Genomic DNA, 16,464 nt, shown 5'->3' on the forward strand with positions numbered 1-16,464 from the left:
ATATAAGGTATCTAATTAAGCATGTCTAGTCCTGGCTGGTTTGGCTCAACGGTTAGAGCGTGGGCCCTCGGACCAATGAGTTGGGGGTTCGATTCCAGTCAAGGGCATGTACCTCTGTTGTGGTTCTTCCCCAGCCCTGTTTGGATCGTGCAGGAGGCAACTAGTCGATGTGCCTCTCTCACATCAATGTTTCTGTCTCTCCTTCCCCCTCTCTTCCTCTCTTCCACTCTATCTGAAGATAAATGGAAAAATTCCTCGGGTGAGGATTAAAAACAACAAACAAAACATGTCTAATAAAAGATTTCATTTGAAATTACTTCCCAAATATTTTCTGGTTTTGTGCTCAACTAAATGTCCTTTCAGCATGTGTTAGAAACCCACCGCTTCTTCTGGTGGCTCTTGGTTAGACTGTGGGACCCTCTGGGCATCCTTACTGCTTATTGGATTGACTTATGATCTTGACAATGTTTATAACCTGTCTTACCTGTCTAGGACCTGTGACCACCATAGAGATTTGTGAGAGATTTGCACTAAGAATTGTTAGAATATTGCTCATAGGGTATCTCAGCTCACACTTTGCATGAGCTTTTGTGGATTTTTAAGTTTCCTATTGGGTTTTCATCTACCATGTGATTCTTCTTTAAGCCAGAAAAAAGGAGCTCAGTTAAATTGCTCCTTATCAATATGTCATCTCTAAGAAGTGACTTTATTCAGATGGTCCTCTTGTTTGTGTGTGTGATAGAAAACAGTACTCTTTCCACGAGGAAGTGAGTGCATGACTGTGATAAGAGACTCAAGCCAAAGCCTTCCCAGGCATTTGTTTATTTTGAGATTGTGATATTAAACATGTGAAAATGCCTAAATTCAAGTGTTTTAAGTTTTTTTTTAATGAAAATAATTAAAACATAGATACATTTAAGTATTAGAATTCCCCTCACCCATGCAGAATTAAAGATCTTACCTTTTTCAAGCCTACGTCAGATGATTTTATTCCAGTTGAGATCATTCTCAGTTATTTTTTTTCTAGGGGAAGATTTATTTTTATCAATAAGGGACATAGTCTGGCTTTAACCCATGGACAGTACGGATGTTGTGATATCGTACCCACTGGCTCAGTTACTCTGGGGCTAAGCTAACATTTTGATGAAATTTTACTTTACAAAGTTTACTTATAAAATTTTCTCTAGCCCTGGCCAGTTTGGCTCAGTGGTTAGAGCATTGGCCGCAGACCAGAGAGTCCCTGGTTCGGTTCCTGCTAAGGGCATGTACCTCTATTGCAGTTTGTCCCCGACCCCACTTGGGGTCGTGTGGGTGGCAGCCAGTCGATGTATCTCTCACACGTCGATGTTTCGCTCTCTCTCTCTCTTCCTCCCTCTCTCCTGCTCTATCTGGAGATAAATGTAAAAATGTCTTTGGGTTAGGATAAAAAGATAAATAAAATAAAATTTTCTCTAAACCTGGAATTTATTAGTAAAACCCTTGGAGCCATTAATTTTCATTTTATTTTTTATTTATTTTTTGTCCTCACCTGAGGACAATTTTCCATTTTTTGTTGAGATAGAGTAGGAGGGAGAGAGAGAGAGAGAGAGAAACATCGACATGAAAGGGACACATCGAGTGGCTGCCTACCCATGACCCAACCAGGGCCAGGGACAAACTGCAACAGAGGTACATGTGCTTAGTGGGAACCGAACCTGGGTCTCTCTAACTGCTGAGCCAAACCGGCCAGGGCCCATTAATTTTCATTTTAATAGGCAAATAATTTTACTACAAAACAGAATATATTAAGTGTTACAAAAAATTAATACATTATAGAAGTCAGGTATTTGTATGTTTGAAAGACTGAGGAAGCCATTGAATTGCCACATTCTTTTAAATGATTTTTTATTACAAGATAAAGCATTTTTTTTTTTTTATCCTCACCCGAGGACCTTTTTCCATTTTTTGTTCAGATAGAGTGGGAGGGAGAGAGAGGAAGAGAGAAAGAGAAACATCGGCGTGAAAGGGACGCATCGAGTGGCTGCCACCTGCAGGACCCAACCAGGGCCGGGGACAAACTGCAACCAAGATACGTGCCCTTAGTGGGAACCGAACCCGGGTCTCTCTGGACCGCAGGCCGACGCTCTAACCGCTGAGCAAAACCGGTCAGGCCCACGATAAAGCATGTTTTAATTATTGCTGTTCTGGAACATAAGTTATTACTCACCAAAATGGTTACATTTTAAAATGTAAGCTGTAAAGTCCCTCAATTCCTTTATTTACCAATTGTTGATTGTGATTAGTGGAATTGATTTACTAGTGAAAAATCAGTTACATTGTCCTGAGAGCATATGATGGGCATTGCTAGAAGCTCATGCTAACAGTCTTTGGAAGAAATCTTTGATATGTTTGGAAAAAATTAAAAATTTATGGTTCATGATTCTTTCACTCAGTTTTATGTGTTCAGTATTTTTTTCCCTTAAGAATGGTTTTTTCTTATATTGTTACCTTTTGAATTGTTCCTGGCTGAGATCATTAGAGTCTTAAATGTTTCTACAGAACCTTATGGGGAACAAGTTCAAGAAAACACTTCATAAAATCAGTAGGCAAAGCTTTTATTGTTTCTGACTTGAAGTCTGATGAAAGAAAAAACTCTAAAAGGAATTCTGTACTTTGAACATAAATACTAAATAATGATGGTATTTATAGAAAGTTATTTCCCCCCACTTGTTTTAATTAGGATTTTAGATGTCTTGTTTAGGTGTCACGGACAAGAACTTGTCATAACAGGGCTGTTTACTTGCATTCTAGAATGTTACATCATTAGAAGAAGCAGAATGACCTTATTTTTCCCATAAACGTCTCGTGTAGACACCTAGTGTGATGCTAGTGCTTGTGTCCAGTGCTGTGTTAATGTTACTGACCTTCAGTTTTTAAATAATTAGATTTTTGTTAATCCTCATCCGAGAATACGTTTTCTATTGATATTTTTTTTAGAGGGGGTAAGGGGGTGGTGGGGTGGGGGAAGAGTGATAGAAAGAGAAACAGTTACGTGAGACACATTGTTTAGTTGCCTCCCGCATGTATGTGCCTCAGCTGGGGCTGGGGATCGAACCTGAAACCCAGTTACGTGCCCTTGACTGGTAATCGAACCCTTCATTGCACAGGATGACACTCTAACCATCGAGCAACACTGGCCAGGGCTAATTAAAATTTTATTTCACCAAAATAACAGAAGTGTCATCATTGAAAATGTTCTAGATGCATTTTTTAATTAAATTTCATTATACATTTTGTGGTTGATGTCAATAGTAAATACATATTGAAATTACAATTCTGAATGTGATGTTTCACAAACACCCAGATGACCAGCAAGCCTTGAACTCCATCATGCAGGATCTGGCCGTTCTTCACAAGGCCAGTCGACCAGCACTGTCCCTGCAGGAAGCCAGGAAAGCAAAGTCTTTATCACCAAAAAAGCAGGTATTTGTGTCAGTGATATTTTAATAAATGTATATTGTTCTATGAATAATTTTTCTTGAATACCTTGATCGTATAGAGGTTTTGCTTCAAGTGTTTAGCTTTTATACTTTTGAATCAAATATTTTGTTAAACCGTTTTTTTATAAGGGTGTGTGTTTTTAAAAAATGGTAGAGTTACATTTAATGTAACTGCTTGCTGAAGCTATTTCATCCATTCTTAAAGTACTTAAGATAAGCAGATTTTTTTCATTCAAAGTAGTCTACTCTATATATTTACAAATGAGGATCATTTTGATTCTTCTAGATAAAATTTGTTCGGGGTGTCGACATGAAAAGTGGAAACAGAGTGTCCTGTATTTGCCTTGTAACAGGGTTAACACATGGCTCATATCCTGATGCCATCACTAACAGAGCTTGAAGGTCTTTTCTGTTGGGCCCGGATGCAGTCATGTAATTCTCAACCTGCTCTTTGGCAGACCCTGTCAATTGACTGGAGTTGATACTGAAATGAAACCTCCTTCCCCCTCTGCTCTGTTTTAAATGAGTGATTAAGAAAATATTGATTTAGAAATTCTAGAAATTGTATCTGATTTCTAAGATGACTTATCATTTCATTATAGAATGATGTCCGAGTCAAATTTGAACATAGAGGAGAGAAAAGGTAAGGAAAGAAACATGACATTTCAGATTATTGATTTAATTAAATATGTGTTCTAGGTAAAGTCTTTAGAAGTTCTGTCTATATTTTAATGAAAGCTCATGGCTTACAAATTGAGAATAGAATATTCCTTGGTAATATGTAACATATATTTAGACTTAAGATAGAAGCTGTCAAAATTCAGACTAAACATTAGAAAGGATTAATGTTTTCACTTTGCAGTATTAGGAAGTAAATAAGATCATTACATAATGCGGCCATTGAATATTACCATTTCCTGTTATTTTTACATATCATAATTATATCAGTGCTTCAGATACTATACAGAATTATGTATGTGGGCTTAACATGCACAATTTTGATTATTCTCAAGACCTTCAGTCATATGACATGCACTTAATTGGTGAAATGATTCTGGAATGAGGGAACTGATTCGGAACGGTGGCTGTAAATTGTTTAGCAGAGGTGTAAGCCTAGTCTTCTTCCAGGCATCTGTGTCTCAGGACAGTAGTGGAGGTGGTGGTGATGGTTAACAACACAATTACTAAGAATCCTAATAGGAGTTGGAGAATATGGGATTTCATTTTTGTTATTCATGTCTCATTAAATTAATTTAATGAAAAGATCTATCCATTTTAAGGACTTTAAAGAGGCTCACAAATCATATATCCTGAGATATAAAAATGTAACACAGAGATACAATTTTTTTAAATGGGATATACCAGATACACCATACACATAGTGTTTATTCTACTTTTTTTCCTATTTAAAAATTTTTTATGGATATTTTCAGAGGTTTTTTTTTGTTTTTTTTCCCCATTCCTGGAACACTGTTTATTGTTTGCTTACTATGTGCTGGGCCATGAAGGAATGAAGCCAGTGAAGCAGACCATCCCCTGCAGGGCTGCAGGCTGTGCAGCTGTCTCCACGCCTGGGTGCGTGCTCCCCGGGGCAGCACAGGCCTGCATTGCAACATAGGAAGAAAATACGAGAGTTAAAATACATTTATATTTTAACGCTGAGTTGATAATGGTACAGAAATCAAAATCTGAATCCCCAAAAAACAACTTTATTCTTTCTGACAGTTCTGGTCCATTCCATTGTGTGGATGTTGTCTAGTTACGTTTAACTATTTTCTTCTGTGAACATCTCACATTTCTTTTTAATATTCACGTAAGTGTCAGTGCAAATTACAAACTGTGGAACATTCTGAGAACTCCTTTTTATAACTTTATTAGAATGGGACAGACTATAGAGTTCTTGAACTTTTTGTTGAGAGTGAATGCACTTGATCAGAAATAAGCCATTGTAGTGTTCACATAAAGTGGGTGTTTACATCTTTACTTGATTTTAATGTCTCTGTTCAAGAGATACCCGATGAAGGATGTTATTTAACTCTGCCTAAGAAAATAAAACATTTTAAAATCTGGTTTGCACAGAATCCTTCAGTTCCCCAGACCAGTCAAACTGGATGACCTGAGGTCCAAAGCCAAGGTTGCCTTCGGACAGGCCATGGAGCTGCATTACACCAACAACGAGGTACAGGGGTCCGCGGAAGCTGCTGCTCCTGCGGAGAGCCGTGCGCATCTCAGAGGCCACGTGAGGGCTGCGCTGTCAGCCGGGGTTGAGAAGGGTACAGTGTGCTAGGGGGACTGGCTCAGTTCATTTTGTAAATTTAACTAATTAAAGTGGATATTTTCCAGTGTCAAAGATACTAAAAGGTGCTGCTGTGAAAATAATTGAATGAGAGTCTGTTGAAGGAGGAAATACATATATCCTAGGTGTTTGCTACTTATTTGTATTTTATATTTACTCTGTACTTTATTTATTTTTTAAAAATCCTCACCCCGAGGATATTTCTCCATTTATCTTCAGACAGAGTGTGAAGGAGGGAGGGAGAGAGAGAGAAACATTGATGTGACAGGGACACATTGATTGGTTTCTTCCTGCACGACCCCAACCAGGGCCGGGGATCAAACAGCAACCGAGGTGCCTGCCCTTGACTGAAATTGAACCTGCAACTCTTTGGTCTGTGGGCTGATGCTCTAACCACTGAGCAAAACCTGCCAGGGCTCTGTGTACTTTATTGATAAACTATCTTTTCTTATACTCCATGCTTGGCTACAGAGACAATAGAGCTTTGGTAGTGAAACAGTTTAGTTGAAACTTACAGGATGATTTCCGTGTTGGTTAAGACGTGATTAGATCATGTTTATATTTGGGAGTCAGTCTATGATGACCTTAAGGGCTGGCTGTGTTTCTGAGGAGCTCTGTGTTCTGGGGAATCCTCTTTTGAAACTTCTGTATAATTTGGATTGGATTCTATGATCTTTGGGGTTTCTTTCAGATCCTATGGGATCTCAAGATGTTGAGATCTGGAAAGTTTCAGGGACAATGCAGTTAACTGGCCAGTTTGTACTGGTGTTTTTAGTTTTTGTTTTTTTTACCTCCTCAGAAGTTACTTATTGAATTTGCCAGGTATAGTGCTACAAGTTAGGAATTGCAGCCCTTATGGAATTCGTAGACTTGTAACAGAAGCAGTTAGTAAATAAATTGTTCAAATATATTATGTTCTTTGAAGGAAATGCTAAAAGTATCGAGATAAGAATAAAGGCAAGGGCGGTAGGTGTTCCATTCGGATGGTACGAAGGAAGACGGACTGAGGCTTATACGAACAGCCAGCCCTGCAAAGAGTGTGAGAGAAGGAACACTGTTGGTGGGAGAGCAGCTCGAGAGCAGTGGGGGGCCTGACATGGACGAGACTTCTTTGTTGTAGGAACAGGAAAAGCACCAGTGGAAATGGAGTGACAGTGGAAAGCTTAGTAAAAAGTTAATTTTAGAAAATGTGAAATTGCTTTGCAAATGTTAAAGCATTATGCAAATGGAAACATTTGAAAATACAAGATTTTCAAAGGAATTATTAATTTGAAGCAAGAGAACATGAAAATATAGCTCATTTAAGAAACAGCTGAAAATGAAAGATGTTCTGATTGAAAATCCATTTTTAAAGAAATAGTATACCTGAACTAAGTGATGAGTACTGTAATATTGTAATACCTTAAATTTTTATTTTTCAAGTAAGTTGTTGGCTTTTTTATTAGCCATGAACACCTTGTTGCCCCGCTCCGTCTTGGCACTTATTATTTCTTTTTGTGCCGGCCTGATTTCCCACTGCTAGCCCCTGAGATTCTGGTGGCTTTTCAGGAACATTGTTCTAGGGTCCAGGCTGAAGTACCTACCAAGAATAGGTGGGGAGGGACAGGCTCCACTTGCCCACAGGGGTAACTTGCTGGACAATGCATCCTTCATGAGTTTCCTCCTCCCCACCTCCTTATTTCTCTGCCAGTGTTTCCTAGTGTCTCTTACCATGTAAACATCTTGAACTTGAATTGTAATCTCATGCTGTGATTCTAGGGGAACCCAGAAGCATCTTTGTTTTTGTTTGGTCTAAAGTTGTATCATAGAACATTTTCAAATGTCAGATATGTTAAGACTACAGTATTGTCTTGATCTACCAGGCAAGGTCTAGCAAGAAAAATGATGTTTGTTTGAAATTTTTTCATGCTATACCTGTTCTTGTTCCTAGACTTACTGTTTCTTTTCTGAGTTCTCCCAATTTGTGTATATAAATTTTGTAGCATTTTATTGAGGGCTGACATCAGGCTAATTGAGCTATTGTTTTAGGAACCCTCCTCCATTTTCTAAAAATAGGAACGTTTCTCCATTTTCAGATTTTTCCCCTTTGGCTCTCTGAAGGGTTTCTGGGAGTGGCTCTGCCCTTACAACTGGGCGGCCTTGGGCAGGAGGACGTAGAGGAGGCATTAGGGTGACAGGACCTCGTTTAAAATTCCTTGTGTGAGAATCTGTGGTCTGGGAATCTGTGTGATGACTGCTTCAGTGCGTGCCCTTGAACTTTCAGAGTCTTAGGAAAGAACTTACAGGGGATGTTATTTTTGTTGGCCTGTGGACAAGCAAAAAACTCATTTATACTGTTTGTTATTCCAATTCTAGAAATATTGTTTTCTAGTGTAATATAAAATATGTTCCAAAAAATCACTATTCTGTAAACTTCTAGCTTGCCAACATTGAAACAAGTACATTTAAGCCACAATTGATTGGATTTTAGTTGGGCTCCTGTTTATGTAAAAAGTATCAGGGGTGTGTGTGTGGGGGGGATGTGTGTGTGTGCATTGTCATGAGCAATAGATGTGGGGTGTGCATAGGAAGTAGGTGGGTTTTCTGCCCTGGCTGGTGGCTCAGTTGATTGGAGCATCCTCCCTTACACCAAAAGGTTGCAGGTTTGATTCTCGGTCAGGACACATACCTAGGTTGTGGGTTTGATTCTCGGTCAGGACACGTACCTAGGTTGCGGGTTTGATTCTCGGTCAGGACACGTACCTAGGTTGCGGGTTTGATTCTTGGTCAGGACACGTACCTAGGTTGCGGGTTTGATTCTCGGTCAGGACATGTACCTAGGTTGTGGGTTTGATTCTTGGTCAGGACATGTACCTAGGTTGTGGGTTTGATTCTCGGTCAGGACACGTACCTAGGTTGCGGGTTTGATTCTTGGTCAGGACATGTACCTAGGTTGTGGGTTTGATTCTTGGTCAGGACATGTACCTAGGTTGCAGGTTTGATTCTGAGTCAGGACATGTACCTAGGTTGCAGGTTTGATTCTCGGTCAGGACACGTACCTAGGTTGTGGGTTTGATTCTTGGTCAGGACATGTACCTAGGTTGCGGGTTTGATTCTCGGTCAGGACATGTACCTAGGTTGTGGGTTTGATTCTCGGTCAGGACACGTACCTAGGTTGTGGGTTTGATTCTTGGTCAGGACATGTACCTAGGTTGCGGGTTTGATTCTCGGTCAGGACACATACCTAGGTTGTGAATTTAACCCCCAATCGGAGCACCTATGGACAGCAACCAATCAGTGTTTTTCTCTTACCTCAATGTTTCTCTCTCTCTCTCTCTCTCTCTCTCCCTCCCTTCCTCTCTCTTTAAAAATTAATGAAAAAATCTTCAGGTGAGGATCAAAAGGGGGGGGGATAAAGAAAGTGGATTTTTAAGATGGTTTCCATTTTCGATGGGTAGAGGAGGAAAAACTTTTTTTTTTTTTTTAATCCTCACCCGAGGATATTTTTCCATGTTTTGTTCAGATAGAGGGAGAGGGAGAGAGAGACGCATCGGAGTGGTTGCCACCCGCACGACCCAACCATGACCGGGGAAAAACTGCAATCGAGGTACGTGCCCTTAGTGGGAACCGAACCCGGGCCTCTCTGGACCACAGGCCGACGCTCTAACCGCTGAGCCATACCGGCCAGGGCGAGGAAGAAAAACTTTTTATGGACTGTTTAATGTTTCACTATGTAAAGTCAGGAAAACTATTTTTTAAAAATTTATTTAGTGGGTTTTCTGACTCAATTTTTAGTGTTTCTTCTAGGTTTTATATTAACACACAACTGATTTATCAGTAATAAGTCAGGCGGAAATTGATTTCACGAATGAGACTAAAATGAATTAATGAAGCAGGAAAACATTGTGTGATTTACTCAGTACAGTTTAGGCAAGCAGGGACTGACACAGTTTGTAACAGGTGACCTCAGAACATCCAGGGGATTGCATCAGAACCACGGAGTAGTCCAGGCTCCCGCTCTGGCCCCCCAGCGCCCACAGTTCATGTGTGCAAGCTGAGAAGAGGATCCCTTTCCTTCATGTTTGCTATGGGATTTAAACTAGTGTTTCCCCCAAACCAACAGTATCTTGGAGAAGTAAATATTCCAATTATAATTAAATGTGTAATATAAGTAAATACATAGGTTTTGCCCTCAAATGAAAAATTGGTAAAACAGTCTTCATCATTTCTTTAAAATGTTTTCCAGTGCTTAAATTATAATATAAAAGACTATTAATGATAGGAACAAAGTGTACCATTATGGTTCATAATTGACACGATAATGAAAGGAATGTAATTAAGTAGATCAGGCTTGTTCTGTGATACCAAACAGTTAATTTTTTTTTTTTTTGGTATGTGCCCCTAGCGGGAACCGAACCCGAGATCTCTAGTTCCCGGGCGACACTCCAACTGCTGAGCCAAACCGGCCAAGGCAATTTTTTGTTATTAGAAAAAATTCTCAGAAAAAAAAGTGTCTGGTTGATAAGTTGTAATGTATAGAAACTGGGGATATGATTTCAGGCACTGGGCAGGGAGCAAGCAGAGTGTGTGATGGAATTCTTCTTCATTAGTCCTGCTTTACACAGCACGTCCTCCCTTAGCAGCGTGATGGCTCCTGGCTGAGGTGCAACAGCTCATGAAACCAGTTTTATTGAAGGCTGATTGAGAAACCAGAGCTCGCCTCCTGCAGGGTCTGCTGTGCTACAGTCTGGCAGACTTTCTTGTATTTACTTATTTACTTGTTTATTTGGAACTACTCCTCACCCAAGGATATTTTTTTCCATTGATTTTTAGAGAGAGTGGAAGGGAGAGGTGGGGGCAGGGAGAGAGAGAAACATCCTCAAGAGAGACACAGTGATTGGCTGCCTCATTCACCCGCCCTGACCAGGGTCAGGGATGGAGCCTGCAGCCAGGTTTGTGCCCTTGACTGGGAATCAAACTCGAGACTCTTTGGTGTGCAGGCTGATGCTCTGACCAGGGCCTGGTAGCTTTTCTTAAAACAAGAAATTTTTTTCTAAATCTTTTTTTTTTTTTTTTAAATCATCACCTGAGGATATTTTTCCATTTATCTTCAGATAGGGTGAGAGGGAGGGAGGGAGGGAGACAGGTTGCAACCGAGGTACGTGCCCTTGACCGGAATTGAACCTGCGACTCTTTGGTTTGCAGGCCCGCACTCTAACTGCTGAGCCAGACCAGCCGAGTGTGAATTTTTTCCATAAAGAAGTCTCTGGAGCCCTGGTCAGTTTGGCTCAGCGGTTAGAGCGTCGGCCTGTGGTCCAGAGAGACCTGGGTTCGGTTCCCGCTAAGGGCACGTACCTCGGTTGCAGTTTGTCCCCGGCCCTGGTTGGTTGTGTGGGTGGCAGCCACTCGATGTGTCCCTTTCATGTCGATGTTTCTCTCTCTCTCCCTCCCTCCCACTCTATTTGAACAAAAAATGGAAAAATGTCCTCGGGTGAGGATAAAAAAAAAAAAGTCGTCTCTGGACCAGGAGTGCACACCATGTTGCCCAGTGGGTTTGGGTCAGGTGATGCTTCACCTGTGTGGTGCTCATTAAACAGCATTTAGCGAGTGTTTGCTCTTTTTGCTCTGTGTTGATTGCTGGTATGTGTGTGGGGGGGCAGGGTGTCCTTGCCTTCAAGGAATTTATACTGTAGAGGACCAAAGACTGACCAGGTCTTTACACTTGAATGGCTAAGTGTGGGGTACTTTCACTAGTTTTCATTCTGTCCTCCTTCTAATGAAACGGGGTAGACTTTGAAGGTTATTGAAGGTCGTGTAATGCTATTAAGTTTCCATTTTTTTTTCCAGAAAGAAAAGGGTTATTTTGATTTTGTTTAATTGTATGAATCATGCTTGTTCTCATATACCCCCCCCTTATAACGTCTGATCCATTAGGGGACTGGTGAAAGCGGATTTCTACCTTCAGGATTCACTATGGGATGGCTAACTTATGTAGCTGGTATTTATTGAGTGTAGGGGTCCAGTCACCAGGGTTAGGATACGAGCCTTCCACCATAGCTGTCTCAGGTGTCCATTGTATGTGGTGTGTCGGTCAGCACACCCAGTGAGAATGCAGATTTGTGGTTACTGTTTAAAAGAAGAAAAAAAGCTAAGTTTCATCAGTGCAGACGAAAGATGATAGCGCCTTTTATTTTATAGTGTCTGTGTGTACTCTAATGCTCTTTTGGAGTGAAGATAGTATAACTTAAGTTTAGCAATATTATGGGAATATTCTAGATAATTTTAAAATGTTTCTGGAAGAATTTAATAATTCATAAAGCAAGACGAAGTGTTCATATTCTGTGATTTTAGGGGTGGCAGGATGGAAAGAGCAAAACAGTGGGACACGTGTTCATTCAGAATTTCATTACACTGACAAATCCAAGAGGCAGGTATTCTGAAAGCTACCGTGTGTGACTTCATAGGAGTGGAGAGGGTCCTGGGAGGACTTGACCTGGGGAGGTGGGTGGTGATTCCTAATGTTTCTTTCTGTTTAGTTGGTAATTCCACTGACTACGCAAGATGACTTAGACAAAGCCGTGGAACTGCTGGATCGTAGTATTCATATGAAGAGCCTCAAGATACTACTTGTGATAGATGGAAGTACACAGGTATGAACTGGGGTGCTTTTCAGTAAGGATTTTCGGATCTGTGCCTGTAAAAGTCAATATATGAAACATAGTTACTTCTATAATTGATGTATTTTCAATATGATTAAATGAAAATTTACAAATTGTAACTACTGTAGTTTAATATCCTTGCTCCTCAAAACTGTGTAGCCAAAATTACAAGTATAATATATTGTACATGTGAAACTAGCAGAAATTGAGAACTTGGGAAGAATTATATTAAAATTTCAAAGAGTATATTTGGTAAGACTCACAAACAATATGGACCATCTAGGATGTTTTTAGTGGGGAGAGGGTTCTGTTAAAGCCTTAAAGGGGAAGAATAGTATTAATCATCCTTTTTCCTCTATAGGCTACTAATGTGGAACCAATGCCATCGCTAGATGACTTGGATAACACAGTGTTTGAAGCAGAGAGGAAAAAACGGCTTTCTATAATAGGTAAGAAAGCCAGTGTCTGAATCCTGAAATGGGTGATTTCTGTTTTTTCTCTATCCTTTTATGCAACCTAAGCATAACCCTGATAAATAGCAGCTTATCTCTATACTCTGTGATTTATCTCAGTGAACTGTGGTCTAGTATTTCATATTTCTTGAAAATTATGTCAATTATTACAGGGTTAGCAGTCTCCAACTTACACATTCTCTTTCTTTATATACCCCGGGGTATTTTATGTTGAACAAATTGAAATTACTCAAAGAAATTTTAATTGTGCAAATAAACTGGAGGGAAGAAAATTAAAAGAAGTATTTTAATATATTAAAATGAATGGATGGTCCAGCTGGAGTGGCTCAGTTGGTTGAGCATCGTCCCCATCACGGAAAGGTTGCCAGTTTGATTCCAAAGCAGGGCACATACCTGAGTTGTGGGGAGCATACAGGAGGCAACTGATTGATGCTTCTCTCTCCCTCTCTCTCCCTTTTTTAACCATGTCCTCAGGTGAGGATTTAAAAAAAACTTAATGAATGGACTATGTTCATAAACTTTTCTCATAAGTTTTAGTTAATGCCATGAATGTTATCAGAATAAACATTGCTAAGAGTTTCAAGGTTATGCTTTATTATTACTTCATTAGTATTCAATTTTTATTTCTCATTAATAATATACTGTTATAGTTAAGTTTGTGGTATGAAGTGACATGGATGATGGATGCTGTGTGCCTTTTTAAATTTAAAATTTTAAATATGTTTTTTATTGATTTTTTTTTTAAGAGAGGAAGGGAGAGAGAGATGGAAACATCAGTGTGAGAGAGAAACATTCATCAGCTGCCTCCTGCACGCCCCCTCCTGGGGATCAAGCCTGCAACCCAGGCATGTGCCCTGACCTGGAATCGAACCAGGACCTCTCAGTCCGTGGGATGATGTTCAGTCCACTGATCCACACCGGCCAGGCTGTGCGTTTGTTTTAAAGGAAGCCTGTTAAGAGGCATGGGTTGGGCAGAACTGCTCTTAATTCCCCAGTTTTCCATTTGTATAAAGCACTGATAATCTACATTTTTATATTGTAAGAGTATCACATTGCTCAAAAACCACTGGTATACATGTTTTTTTTTTGTCCTCACCCGAGGACATTTTTCCATTTTTTTTGTTCAGATAGAGTGGGAGGGAGAGAGAGAGAAACATCGACGTGAAAGGGACACATCAAGTGGCCGCCACCCGCACGACCATCCAGGGCCGGGGACAAACTGCAACCGAGGTACACGCCCTTAGTGGGAACCGAACCCAGGTCTCTCTGGACGGCAGGCCGATGCTCTAACCGCTGAACCAAACTGGCCAGGGCTGGTATACATGTTTTTAACAGACCGGGCAGTGAATAGAGTCTAAAGGGGGCAGAAGGAGAACGTATTTGAGTGATGGTGTAAAGGGAAGAAACAGAGGAGCAGCAAATGCACAGGGAAGAAGCCAGAGAGGGAGACAGAAAAGGGGTGTGACTGGGAGTCCAAGACCGGTGGCAGGGGAGGGTTGTCAGTGATCCAAGGAAAAATTAGATTAGCACGCGAACTACCAAAAGTACCAGTTATTTATTACCTGTTTTGGTCTCTAGAAAAAGTTATTTTATGGCTATTTCCTTCTGAGGGTCAGTCTTACATAAGTCCCTTTGTTCTCAGAAATGCTGGAAATGTGGAGCAGTGGAGAGAATCTGCAAGTAAACACTGCTTGTCTTCATTTGGATGTATTTCTGTATAACTCACGGTGGAAGGACATTGGGGCCACTGGAATATCAGTTCCAGCTCTCTGATTAGCCTGATCAGTCACTGCGCCCGCATCTCTCAGTCATGGGATTGTGTGGCAGTACATTGAGAGAACACTTGTAAAGCAGTTTGCTTTTCAAACTAGAAAGCACGAGTATTATTAGTTATACATTTCTTTATTCCCTTTTCTCATCACATTATGGTACCTATCATTTCAAAGTAAAAAATTCTCAATTTATTTTTATTTATTATTATTTTTTAATGGATTTGACAGAGAGGAAGGAAGAGAAAGAGAAACATTGATTAGTTGCCTCCCCCACATGCCCCAACCAGGGATCAAACCCACAACCTGGGTATGTGCCCTGACCTGGAATTGAACCAACGACCTTTTAGTGTACAGGATGACACACCAACCAACTGTGCCACTCTGGCCAGGGCAAACGTTGCCAATTTATTTTAGTTGCATTAGACAGAACAAACTTAAATGCACTAGTTAAGTTGACATATTAAATTCATTTTGAGTTAAAATCGTACTGAACGTTTCAGTCTTGTTCTGCTGATAAATATTATTGTCTGATCCCACTGCCAGCACAAGAAGACAGTGGGAATTATAGAGTGTCGAGTACTGGTCTTCCATTGGTACTCCTTTAAGTACCTTTTTCAGCTCGGAGTGCTTTGATAGATATGATCATTATCTTTTTTCCTTATTTACTAACAGTTATTCCCTTCAACTAGTTTCATAATGGATAGCTGGAGAAAAGACTCGCTTCGGGATGGGAACCTGTGCTGGGGTGAAGGCCCTGACCAGGAGTGCACTGGCACACCCATTACCAGCACAAGTCATTAAGTCAGGAGGCGACACTTCCATAGTCTTTTTTTCTTCCCTGTCTCCTTTTAGTTATGAGTATATTGGTCTTCTTTTATAATCCATGATATATGGAAGGAATAAAAATATTAGGGACAGTGCGGTCATAGTTGTTACAAAGCCTAAATCAGCCCCGGCTTAGAGTTCAGCTCCCCCTCATCATAGAGTCAAGTGTAGACAGTCATCTCGTACACACATCTCTTGGTAACCATTTTATTCTCTCTTCCCCTGCCATCCCTGGTATAGACTTAAAATCACCCCTTTACATAAGGGAAAACATTTTTTGTTGTTGTTTGAAATCTGACCAGAGTTTTAATGTTCATATAACTTACCCATATGTTGTTTATTGTTTAATTTTAAAAAATTAGGAGCAAAGGAGAGAAACTGTTAATAAACAGCATTATTTCTGTACAACCAGGTAAAAATAAAGTGGATTCTTGTTTAATAAGAAATTAGGTGATTAATTAGATGACCTATATTAGATTCTCTGATTTTCTAAACTATGAAAAAATGTGCATTTCAGGAACATGGCTTGCCACAACAAAAGCCTTATTTTAAGTCCCCAAAAATGGAGCTCAGGGCTCCAAATTGAAAGCATTCTTATGTGACCTAAGTGGGTAAGAAGTCATCTAGCTTTAGGTTTCTAAAGATCAAAGAGGGAGTAGACAGGGGGTGTTGGAGATAGATGTGCATAGCATGTGTTCATTATGGATGACTTGGTAGTCACAGTACTCTTGCAGAGAAGGGATTTAGTCCTATGTTACAGGGGAGGAAACAGATTTTTGGAGATTGGCTGACTTTCCCAAAGACATATAGCTGATAGATAACTAGAACTGGGATTTATGCACAGGTCTGCCTCTAAAGCCCACGTTCTCTCCACTACATTCTGATGCCTTCCGTAAGTCACACTGAGGCTAGCCCTGGACACAGGTGCCTTCCGGAAATTCTGAAGCAGTGGCACTCATCTAAAAGACTTTCTTGTGTTAT

At 40.2% G+C, this 16,464-nt stretch overlaps 1 protein-coding gene across 12 annotated transcripts in view; it reads left to right on the forward strand.

The window, feature by feature from the left end:
• MAP3K2 (mitogen-activated protein kinase kinase kinase 2) overlaps nt 1-16,464 on the forward strand; it is an 84,769-nt gene that overhangs the window by 50,986 nt on the left and 17,319 nt on the right. For all 12 annotated transcript variants that reach the window (XM_036253983.1, XM_036253982.1, XM_036253978.1 and 9 more), the window contains 5 exons: nt 3,344-3,462; nt 4,082-4,122; nt 5,559-5,658; nt 12,291-12,404; nt 12,775-12,862. In XM_036253983.1, coding sequence (XP_036109876.1) covers nt 3,344-3,462; nt 4,082-4,122; nt 5,559-5,658; nt 12,291-12,404; nt 12,775-12,862 — 462 coding nt within the window. The remainder of the gene's footprint in view (nt 1-3,343; nt 3,463-4,081; nt 4,123-5,558; nt 5,659-12,290; nt 12,405-12,774; nt 12,863-16,464) is intronic.

Source organism: Molossus molossus, unplaced genomic scaffold (genome assembly GCF_014108415.1).
Source record: "Molossus molossus isolate mMolMol1 unplaced genomic scaffold, mMolMol1.p scaffold_m16_p_11, whole genome shotgun sequence".
Classification (NCBI taxonomy): domain Eukaryota; kingdom Metazoa; phylum Chordata; class Mammalia; order Chiroptera; family Molossidae; genus Molossus; species Molossus molossus.